The 12238-nt window shown below is 45.4% G+C and overlaps 1 protein-coding gene across 4 annotated transcripts in view; it reads right to left on the bottom strand.

Moving 5' to 3' along the window:
• The window catches only part of PDZD2 (PDZ domain containing 2), a 213479-nt gene that overhangs the window by 8967 nt on the left and 192274 nt on the right, over positions 1 to 12238 (bottom strand). For all 4 annotated transcript variants that reach the window (XM_054055048.1, XM_054055047.1, XM_054055049.1 and 1 more), the window contains 3 exons: positions 8477 to 12065; positions 7704 to 7821; positions 2302 to 2403 (listed from right to left, as the gene is read on the bottom strand). In XM_054055048.1, coding sequence (XP_053911023.1) covers positions 2302 to 2403; positions 7704 to 7821; positions 8477 to 12065 — 3809 coding nt within the window. The remainder of the gene's footprint in view (positions 1 to 2301; positions 2404 to 7703; positions 7822 to 8476; positions 12066 to 12238) is intronic.

Below are 12238 nucleotides of genomic sequence, written 5' to 3'. Positions count from 1 at the left end.
TAGCGCTGCACGGGGTTGTTGTGTCCCAAGTGCAGGACTCAGCACTTGGCCTTGTTGAACCTCGGCCCATTGATCCAGCCTGTTTTGATCCCTTTGTAAAGCCTCCTCTCTCCTCAAGCAAATCAACACTTCCTCTCAGCTTAGTGCCATCTGCAAACATACTAATGGTGTGTTTTCACTGAACTCCTCATAGGTCTTACGTTAACATACTTCCAAGTGACACAAAGGTTTTATACCCATGCCACAGCAAACACCCAGAACAACATTGCAGTGTGAGATATTCACTTCTCAAATTCCCACTGACTGGGATATGCATCCTTTACTGGTTTTAAATGCATACGTCTAAGAGGTGCATGGCATCTCTGTACAGAAATGCTCTGATGTACTGTAGCTGTGCAAGTATTTAACGGTCCATCTCAATATGGCTGATCAAGTGTCACTCAAATAGATGCAGAAGAATGATTTAGTGGCTTGAAATGTATTTTTTCTGGAGGAAAAAAAATAGTCAGAGTAGATCAAACTTTGAGTAAACTCCAGCAAGTGCAGCCGAAACCTAGATGTGTGCCATTTACAGAAAGGAACTGTCTAAAAGAGTCAAGATCTTATATTTAAAAACTTTCCTACTAGGCACTGTAATTTTAGCTGCCACAACATGGCTTCCCATGCACACAGTTCTAGGTCTGCCAGGCAAAGGCTCAAGGTAGTGAATCTGCGGACACAGTTCTGCATGGCATTTTCTCCAGGAATTTCTTGTAACACTCAGAGCAGCAGCAAGAAATCAGAAGCCTTTCGGCTCCTGTTTCCTCTCATTGCAGGGCCGTGATGAGATGAGCATCTGCTACAACTCTACAGATTCATGGACATAAATCTCCAGCCAGTCTAAGCAGGCATTCAAAGCTGGAATAACAGCTTTAGTCTCAGATGCAGACACCTAAATGCAAGAGGTAAGTGGAATACAGGGGTCATCTCCAAAACATCTGTTGCCTGCCCTCATATGCTCAACTCTTCAGTACCTTGCAACTCAATACCTTGGGTATTTCTATTTCTGCACCCAAGTGTGGGCAGAATAGCCTATCTAAGCAGCTCTGCACACAGTTCCAACCCTAAACCCACCCAGGACCCAGAATCCCTGTAGGTCAAGGGCATTCAAATGTTCCCCACCTGAGAAGCATGCTTTACACACAGTGAAGAAAATGGATCTGGAAAGAGCAGGAGCTGATGCTTTTTTAGTTTCATGGCTAATGGCATTCAGGTGAAAGACTTCATCAGCTACTCAGCCTGAAGAGAGCTCAAAATCACGTTTTTAGGTGGCATCCCACTCTCTAAGTAAGAAGCTCTCTGGGATGGGACACTGTTGAGCCTTCCCCTTGCTCACAGCTAGCACTGCAGATGTTTGGGCCAGAAACAGGGAACACAGTCTTTGCAGTGAGAGAAGTGGAGTCTGGGCCCTACACTGTGACCATGTTCTAACTCAATGACTGCTTAATATGTTTACTTACACAAGTCTTGTCTAAGTGCAAAAATGGGAAGATTCCTGGGAGGGCTGCTGCAGGCCCTAAAGACCAAAGACATATGCTACTGCTAATCTCAGCATTTAGTGCATCTCTCCCTTTCAGGACAGAATTTAAACGCATATTTTGTGTAAAGAAACCATCACACAGGACACAAGTTGTCTTGGATTTTTCTGCCACATGGATCTTTTGTGAACACTATTTCAGTTGGTTGGTATTGCTTTTTACACACCAATATCACTTAATGGCACACAATATGCTTGGTTCAGAATGCTGTACAAGGCTTTTTTGAAGACCAAAATCAGAAAGTAACCCTCATTTACTGACAACTGACAGGACTTAAAAACACCAAACTAATTAGTGAAGCGAAATCCAGAATGTTTGCTGAAGTATGAAATAGTCATTCGCAGGATTTGCAAAAACCTTCAAAAACTCTGCTGGACAGAATTCACTCTCAAGGACCAGAAATTGAAGTCTCCCCTAAGAGGCTGCACTGTAACTGCAAGAAGAATTTTATTTACATGCCTAGGACTTAGATTCTAGCTGGTCTCATCCAGTAACAGACTTTTAAAAACTGAAAAAATAATTGGCATCCATTTTCAATAATAAAAATTACACTTCCCAGACACTTTCTGATTTCAGTAGCAGATGGCTTGCAGACACATCTGAGAGACACTGTTTTATGACTGTAAACGACTTGCAGCAAGTCTTGATAAATGAACACTTGATCTAGTCAGCAGCCTACCTTAAACTGAGCTTTGCAAAATAATGACTGGTAGCCACCACTTACTGTGACTGATTTCTGTTCCAGATCTATTCCTCCAGCCACACTAAATCCCAGGCCAGCTCCTTCTTCTTTGTGCAAGACTACGAAGTACGTGTCTTCTTTACTCTGTCAGAAAAATGGAATGGGAGGAAAGGGAAGGAGAAGAAAAACACAGCCAAAGATCAAACCCAGGTTCTGGCACAAATGACCAAACTCCAGATATCTGCAGATTATGGCAGGTGAATAAGTCAAGTGAAAAAATTAACACTAAGACATAAAATGCATTTTTGTTCATGCTACAAACGAGTAGAAGCTATATAGGAGAACTCGGGCTACAGCAAAGTTTCTTTGGTCAGTCCCATGCTGGAAAGCAAAGTGAAAATTAGGATAGTGGAAGGTTCTTAAATTTTGGACAGTCTAATTTTCACATGTTATAACCAACTGCATTTCTCATCATTTTGCAGTCAAAACTCAAAGTTCACATACATCGTTCTAGACCAAGCACTATACTTTCCAGGGAATTACTACCACTTTGATTATCCCATGTCTCTTTGCTCTTGAAAGGCAGTTACAAAGACGCAACAAAGGGCAGCCTCATCAACCTCTTCTCAGCAGTGCCATACAATCTTGCAAGGGGCAGTGACTACAAAATGAACCTGGGTAAGGTTAGATGGGACAGCAGGGAAAACTGTTTCACTTGGGACATGAAAGTTAGGAGCCTGTTAGTGATCCAAGCAGGACTAAGCTATGCTGTTATGGAAATGGGAGCATCTAGCACAGGAAAGGGATGGGTGCAAGTCGGCATCAAGGCTGAACTTGGCTCCAGACCAGAACAAAGGTGTAAAGGTGATTTCTTCAAAGTCATGGCCTGCTGCCAAAATACAGAATTTACCATGAAAGAGAAGCAGCCCCTATCAGCAAGTCTGATGCTGTTTTCTGAATGCTTATTGGGACAAAACCAGATGCTCTTACAGAGACCACATTCTGTGGTGTAAGGATGACTATAAGCAAGCATCTGGCAGAGCAAGCAGATAGCAACCATCTGTGGGGCAGAGGATCAGAAACTGAGAGTAGAAAGCAGGTCTCTCAGCTTTTCCCTGGGATCCCATCCAACATCAGTCATTTCCAGAAACTGCCAACACTAAAATTAATGGCACATCATTAGAAACCAACCTCTTAATCTATTTAGCATTAAATGACATATTTAGTTCACTAAACTCAACATTTTAACTCAGCGTTTGCCTTTTAGTTTTATCTCAAAAGGCACAGGAACCACAGATAATTATCATTTTTTCAGTGAAACAACAGTGAAATTCTTGGCCTCATTGTGCACTTTTTTGCCAAATGGTGGCCCTGGAAGATTTTCTGCATTAAAAGCATCCCTGCAATGCACAAAGCCAATGTCAGAAACTAATGCCTCGCCACTGCACATCACTGATCCATCAGTGCTCAAGGAGAGAGGAGCAGTCAGGGTTGAACATCTTAGTTCACAGTATTTTGCAGATGTTAAGACCCTTCTCACCTGTATGCAAGTGAGAACAGCTTTATGTAAGGCGAGGAATTCTAAAACCAGCTAAGCATCTAGGCCAGCTCTTTTCACAGCACAGTGATGGCAATGGAAACATTGAATCACATAATCATTTAGGTTGGAAAAGACCTTTAAGATCATCGAGTCCAATCCCCAACCTTACACCGACAAGTTCACCACTAAACCATGTCTCTAAGCAGCACATCTACATGTCTTTTAAATACCTCCAGGGATGGCAACCCAACCACCTCCCTGGTCAGCCTGTTCCAATACTTGACAAAACTTACAGGCGAGAAATTTTTCCTAATATCCAGTCTAAACCTCCCCTGGCACAGCTTGAGGCCATTTCCTCTTGTCTCATCATTTGTTACATGGCAGAAAACACCAGTACCCATCTCACTACAACCTCCTTTCAGGCAGTTGTAGACAGTGATAAGGTCTCCCCTCAGCCTCTTCTTCTCCAGGCTAAACAGTCTCAGTTCCCTCAGCTGCTCCTCATCAGACTTGTGCTCCTTCACCAGCTTCATTACCCTTCTCTGGACATGGTCCAGAACCTCAACACCTTTCCTGTAGCGAGGGGCCCAGAATTGAACACAGGATTTGAAGTGCAGCCTCACCAGTGCTGAGTACAGGGACACAATCACTTCCCTGGTCTGCTGGCCACACCGTTTCTGATCCAAGCCAGGATGCTGTTGGCCTTCTTGGCCACCTGGGCACACTGCTGGCTCATGTGCAGTCAGCTATTAACCAACACCTCCAGGTCATTTTTTCCGCAGGCAGCTTTCCAGCCACTCTTCCTCAAGCCTGTAGGGTTGTGTGGGGTTGTTGTGACCCAAATGCAGGACTCGACACTTGGCCCTTTTAAACCCCATGCAGCTGGCCTTAGCCCATTAGTCCAGCCTGTCCAAGTCTCTCTGTAGTGCCTTCCGACCATCAAGCACATCAACACTCCTACCCAACTTGGTGTCATCTGCCAGCTTACTGACGGTGCACTTGATCGCCTCATCCACATAATTGATAAAGATATTAAACAGAACTGGCGCCAAAACTGAGCTCTGGGGAACACTGTTTCTAACTGGCAATCAACGAGATTTAAATCTATCCACCACAACTCCATGGGACTGGTCATTCAGACAGTTTTAAACCCAGCAAAGAGCACACCCATCCAAGCCATGAGCCGCCAGTTTCTTCAGCACAGTACAGTGGGAAATGGTGTCAAAAGCTTAACTAAAGTCTGTGTAGACAGTATCCATAGCTTTTCCCTTTTCCACTAAGAAGGTCATCTTGTCACAGGAGATCAGGTTGGTAAAGCAGAACCTGCCTTTCCGTAATGCATGCTGATTGGGCCAATGCCTTGGTTGTCTTGTATGTGCCATATGATGGCACTCAAGATCTGCTCCATAACCTTTCCTGGTATTGAGCTCAGGCTGACAGGCCTATAGTTCCCCAGATCCTCCTTTCAGCCCTTCTTGTAGAGAAGCATCACATTTGCCAACCTCCAGCCAACTGGGACCTCCCTGGTTAGCCAGCACTACTGATAAATGATGGTAAGTGGCTTGGTGAGCACTTCTGTCAGCTCCATCAGTACACCTGGGTGGTTCCCATTTGGCATCATGGACTTGTGTGTGTCTAGGTGGTGTAGCAGGTTGCTAACAAATTCCCCTTGTGGTTATGGGGTCTCCATTCTACTCCTCATACTTGTCCTCATTCTCAGGGGGTTGGGTACCCAGAGAACAACTGATACTACTATGAAAGACTGAGGAAAAGCAGGCATTAAGTATCTCAGCCTTTTCCTCATCCCTTGTCACGATGTTTTCCCCTGCATCCATTAAAGGATGGAGATTCTCCTTAGTCCTCCATTTGTTGCTGACGTATTTATAGAAGCTTTTTTTTTTATTGCCCTTTACCTCAGTAGCCAGACTAAGTTCTAGCAGGGCTTTGCCCCTTCTAATTTTCTCCCTGCATAACCTTATGGCATCCTTGCAGTCCTCCTGAGTTGCCTCTTCTGAAGTTCATAAACTCTTCTTTTTCTCCTGGTTTCCAGCCAGAGCTCTTTGCTAAGTCAGGCCAGCCGTCTTCCCTGTTGGCTTGTCTTTTGGCACATGAGGACAGCCTGCTCCTTAGCCTCTAAATTTTCCTTCCTGAAGAATGTCCAGCCTTATTCCCATCTTTGACCGCCAAGTACTAAAGGAACTCTTTCTGTTCAAGAGGTCAAGCTTTTTCTAACCTTTCCTACCACAACTTAATTTGGTTATGCAGGGAGAAGGGAAAGAAAATATCAGAGGCTCAGATGTTAAAAGGTTGTGTGAGGACTACACGTCCTGGGTCAGTCGGCAACACAGTTCGAACCCTGGCTTCCCACTGCAACTCCTCCCTCCCAGCACTCAACGCTGTCCTCAGCCAGCACATGTACCATTGGGTACAGAGACCTGGCTATGAACGCTTATTGCTTAACTTGGCCATTCAGTGGACACATAAAGCCTCAAATGATCACCTCTGTTTACCCCGTTGGCCAAAGATCATCGGTTGTAGAGATTTAAACGATCAAATAACAGTATATTTATTTTTTTTTACGCTAGTAGCACTAATTAAATGCTAGCAGTAAATTCAGCACTGTTCAGAGCAACAGACAACGACAAACTCTTCCTGGGGAAGCTTTCAGTCCAGATCAGACAGTCCATCTCATTTTTCAGCAATTGCATAACTATGATGAACTGTCCTATTGTACATTTAAATCCAGCATTTGACTAGCATAAAAATTTCCAGTCTACATGCCATATTGGGCTTAAATATGGATAAGAAACTATGCAGACAAGGAGTGCATTCCAAAAAGCATTCAGCTTTATAAATATTTGAGTTCCGAGACTTTGAAAAGTGGCATAAATAAATAACCTCTTCAAGACTCCATGCGAAATATTTTAAATAACACTTAATTACCTCTGACTAGAAGCACAATCCAATCCTAATTCTATCAGTAAACCTACCAAACACTCTTAGTTCACCAAGCCCTTGGGATTTGCAACCCTTAACTATTCTGTCCCTGGAAGTAGGTAAAGTTGGGGATTTTGAGGAGGTCCTGTTCCCCCCAGCCTGTTCTACGTTTGGAACAGCAACCTTTGTGAATAAGACTCGGGAACACTCTAAATGCAGCTCAGCCAGCAGTTACGCAGACCAGATGGCAGCTTCCTCTCCACTGTTGTCATTATTTTATCAACTTCTGTTCTGATTTAAAATGGATGTGAGTGCATCTCAAACACACAAACACTGTAAACAGGGAAGCAATGTTTTGACAATCATTTCATTTTGAAGGCCTTCTTTAAACACCTAGATATGAAGCAGGTTATCTTAATGCAATAACCACTTCACATAAAAGAGAGCAAAAATGGCACAGGAGTCTTTTACAAACCCTCCAGCAGATGCTTTCTGGTGTTGCAAGCCAACAGGTCAGCATTAGACAAAATAAATTCAATTTCTGTGACAGCAGCTTCTAGCGAAAGGCGGATGCTTCCAGGCATAGAAAAGAATAGGGCTTCCTCTGCACAGTGGGGAAAGTAAGCCTGACCCAGATGGTTGGTGGAAAGTTAAATTCTGATGTGCAATTATCAGCAAATTCAGGAGCTTTTCAGCTGTAAAAATTACACAAATGGAGGCATGCTTCTCCACTTAAAATAGGGTGCTTTATAGTGTCTCAGAATGGCTTTTGCACTGGACAAACAATACCCTTCCTTTCAAAAAAGCCATTCAAATTTATTATGGATTTATAAGAGGCATTCAAAAACTGTAACATATCATAGGACTTCTGAAGGAGCTCTGAAATTGTTTGGAAAAGAATTTATCTGCCATTAAGAAAACCCTTAAAACTACCGCCAATTATCTAGTTTTATCCTCTGGCTTTTACCTTTACTTGTGCTTTGACCTCTTGGAGCATAGCTGGAATGTCACATTTTGGTACTACTGCTGACAAAACAGATTGCAGTTTTTGCTGGTCCAGGTTTGAGACAAGCAGCTGATCCAAGCTAAAATGAATACAAAAAAATGTAAGAAGACAGCTTTTTATTTCTAGACCATGTAGAAATACATTTCAGTATACAATGGAGTTTGCATTAAGGTGAGCCATACCAGCTCAGTAACAAAGAGAAATCTTAAAAGCAGCTAAGAAATGGTGCATCCTGGGAGAACGGGAAGAGGTAGAGAAGACAATTCAAGCGTAGCTCTAAAAATCAGTCCCCATTCTGTTCCTCTCCTCCTTCCTCAATGGCTTTAGCAACAAACATTAACACGAACAAGGAGACAGCTACATCTGAAGACTACTTCTAGCAGAACAAGCTCATTTGTCATTGCACGCTGTGCTGGCAGCCAACACTGAGCAACCTCCCCTTCACAGCAGCTGCTGTACCAAATGTGGCCAAAGCTTGACCAAAACCGGCTAGTGGGGACACAGAAAAAGAGCCCAACTCTGACAGTGTGAACCATTTCATCCTGTATTGAACTGTGGCTGCCACTAGACAGCAGAAGAGCATGAAGGACGGCATCCCAAATTGTAACTCAAACAGGGGCCAGGGCCGAAGATGAAATGCACATTGGGGTGGACGTGGGCCAATGGGAAAGCTTTGCCTTGGGAGAGCCTTGCAGGGATGAAAACAAAACAGTAGCAACAAAGAAAACACCAACCTGATGGACCAGCAGTTTCCCGAGTGCTCCCCATCCAGAGAGCTGCCATGGGGTGCGTCATCATCCGAGGCAGATCCCAGGGTCCCTGTGCCACAGTCCCGAGGGCTGCTGGCACCCATCGCACCCATCTCAGTGTGGCTGCAGCGGGCTGGCGGGGCTGCGTCACTCCGGGCGGGCATGCCAAGGGATCTGCAGGGTGTGATTTCCAGCTCCGTCTTGAAGCAGGCGGGCTGTTGTGGCCCCGAGAAGCCCTCTCCACACAGCTTGTCCAGGTCAGGCATGCTGAGGGCTCTCAGCTCCCGCAGCCTGGAGCGTGACAGGGGCGGCCGCCCCAGACCCCGGTTGCGGCGAGCCTGGGAGGCTGAGGTGGGAAAAGCGGCCACATCTGCCCCAGCACCACCTTCCCCGCTCCTCTGGGGCTTTCCTTCCCCCTTGCCCCCCTCAGCCACACGCACGGGCTCTGTGTTGACGGGAGATTTGGCTGTGGTGTTGGCCGGGCTTGGGCTGCTGCCATAGGAGCTCAAGCTGCGCCGCAAAGCCCGCGGCATCTCAGCAGGGCTGGCAGTGGTGATTATCCCACCACAGGACCTCCTGGCGAGGGGGGATCTTGCAGCTGAGTGTATATCAATGGCTTTCACAATGGGCCTGTCGAAATTTGCCAGATTTTCAAAGGATTTGATCCTCTGTTTGACAGAGAAGGATGAGGTAGCTTCATGCGGCCAGTTCAACTCGTAGTAGTAGTAATTCCTCTTGAAATTCCTCAGCTTATCGGTGGCAGGGCAGCTAATGTCACTGCTGGAGGAGGACGTATCATGGACCCTCAGGGTGCTTTTGGAGGTGTACGCCTGCTCCTTCCCATTCTGGCCATTTGGTGGGTTGAGATGGACCATTTTTAACATCCCTGTTGCTGCCTTCTCCTCTGCAGCATAGCCCTGGGGTCCTTGTGCAGGGTGAACTTCTGCAACAGGAGACTCCTCCCTCAAGTGACCCGATAACTGGGCTGGCATCGAGTAAGTCCTTGTCACAGGTTTCGACAAGCCATAGAGATTTCTGTCTCCAGTGGTATCCGCTTTTGAGAAATACTGCATGGTCCCCATCTCCTCAGTCAGCCGAGGCACTTCTGCGTTTGCCTCTTGTGTTTTCTCAATCAGTGGCAGCTGCAAGAATGATGCTGGTGAGGAAGATGCAGAGGAGGAGGAGGAGGAAGAGGAGGAGGAAAGCTTCACCTCAATGAAAGTGCGCTGGATCTCCTGCCCTTCCAGCTGTTCCTGCTGAACTGAGGAGGACCTCAATAAAGAAGAGCCTCCAGCAGATAGTCCTTCATTTTGCAGATCTAATTGCCTAATGTCATCTGCACTGTAGATGCTTTTGATCATGTTCAGGCCTGTTCCAGGGTTCTCAGTCTTCCCTTTCACATACTCAACTTCTGGTATCCCCTGAGGAGATGAAGTGACTTTGGACTGACTGTCTCTGGCTCTGAAATCACCTGCCTTAGCAACCTTACCCTGACACACCACAGGCTGCATGGAAACTTGCTTTTCTTTTGACTTTTCCCATGTCTGCTGCAGGCCTGTTAGCTCCCCACAACCACACTTCATTTCACCAGTCACTGCTGGGCAGCTTGCGCCATTCAGGACAGGCAGAACTGAATCTTCAGTAATTACCAGTGATGGTTTATTTTCTAGCTCTGGCTTCAGAGTTCTTGAGACAACTGAAATGCTCTTGCCAGGATCTGGGTTTGTAGGTGAATTACGGGACACTGGTGTTTTCTTCCCCAGGAGTTTAGGGGACAGCTGTGGAGAAACGGAAATTCTCTTCTGATCAGCTCCACTGACTTTGGTATGATTAATGCCAGAAGAATCTGAATTTACCTTTGCTTTGCTTTTGATGGTGAACCCCTTTAGCTTTGGTCCTGCTTTGGTCTTCTGGTTAATTAAAAGGGTATCCACTATACTTTTTTGTGCCATTCCCTTAGATTCCTGACAGGATTTCTTCTGTGAGGATGGGCTGTGTGGTACTGCAGTTCCTTTGCAGTGATTTGTGCCTGAGCTTTGGACTTTTCCATTTGAAGTCCTTCCTGAAGTCACAGAGTTAATTTTCTCATTTTTCCCTGGCAAGTCATGAGTTGTGTTAGCCTTTGGATCTTTAGACCTAGTGGGAAAGGGAGACCTGAGGGATATTGCTCTTGGTGACGATGCATTCACATGATTGCTGTCTGCTTTAGACAAGCTGGACAAACCATTGATTTCTTTCTTCACCAAGCAGTAACTAACAGGATGATTACAGTCATCAACCAATGTTTCAATTCCAGATCTGGATCTCTGTTCACCACGATATCCTTCTTTCTCAAGTAAGTTGTTCTCTAAGCCACTGACATTTTGAGCAGAACCAAAGCTCGTCTTTTTGCAGTGCAGAGACCCTCCCTCTTCAATGGATTCACAGCATTTCATATGTCCATTACCATTCCCCAAATCTGTCTGTTCTTCTGTACTTAAGGCACCATTGTTACACAGAGAGTAAACTTCAGGATTGCTGACTGAATTCTTTAGGATGTCTTTTTCTGGCAGAAAAACTGAGGAAGGAGAACACAAGGATGCCGAGGACATATCTGAACACTGTGAGGGACACTGAGTGGGACCATCACAATCCTCCAAGCCTAGCTTATTGACTCTTGTCTCCAATGACCCACATACTGCACAGCCTTCAGTCTGCAAAACTTTGCTGCTGTAAGAGTGCAAATGGGAGACAGAAGATGACTTTATTGCAGATGCAAGAGGCTGCTTCTGTGTGGGCTTTTGCAGCTCCTCATTCATGCAACAAATCTCAATTTGCTCCTCATCTGACTCCGTTACAGTACAGACTGCAGGGGCATTAGCAGCAGCACATGGCCCAAACAACACCTCAGCGCTATCAAAGGTTTCTGTGACAGACTCTGTGTCCGAGTGAGAATCCTCTGCTGCCCCATACATAGACTTTGGAAACAGGTCACTTCTTTTACAGTCCAGAGAGTTTGCTGCAGGCAACTCATCCTCATTTAAACTGCTAAAATTCCTAGAATAGTTATTTAAAGAGTTTTTATTCACAGTAAAAAGTTTGCCTGTGTTAATGGAGTCCAACGCAGATAGCCCCAAAACTCCTTGTGCATTAGTTCCACAATTCATTGTTTTTTCCAGCAGCTCTTCCTTGGCTGGTTGTGGCTCAGGACCGGGACAGCCTTCATCAGTCCCACAGCAGCACATTGTGGTATACTCATCTCGGAGGGGGCTTTCTGCTCGTGACGGAGTGCGTGAAGCCCTGCTCTTGGGAGCACCCATTTGGTTGAGCAAGTCATCGATATCGGTGATGGGAACAGCAGTGCAGTCCTCTGCACAGCTGCTTTTCATGGTACCTCTTTGCACGTCTTTGCTGGTGGCATCAGGTGGCACTGTTGTCCTCTCCATTGCACAGCTGCCACCAGTGTTTTGCAAACCTGCTCCTTCTCTCTTCCCAGCCCTCCGTTCTTCCTCAGTTGCAAGGATGCTGTTGACACTGGTGTGATTTTGACTGTCCACCCCTGGAGACAGGATGAGGTTTGTAAATCTGTTGACAGCTGCATCATGTTAAAAATAAAGACAAAAAAGAAGCAAAATCCTGTCAGATATAGGAAACGATATTCAAAACAAGACATCAGGTTTTATTACAAAAATAGACATCCGTGTAGTCAGACTACATTTCTCTTTTGCTCTGTACTCCTCATCTTCTGTAAAGATGTTTACAACAACT

Source organism: Cuculus canorus, chromosome Z, assembly GCF_017976375.1.
Source record: "Cuculus canorus isolate bCucCan1 chromosome Z, bCucCan1.pri, whole genome shotgun sequence".
Taxonomy (NCBI): Eukaryota; Metazoa; Chordata; class Aves; order Cuculiformes; family Cuculidae; genus Cuculus; species Cuculus canorus.
This window is presented reverse-complemented; position numbering and strand designations above follow the sequence as displayed.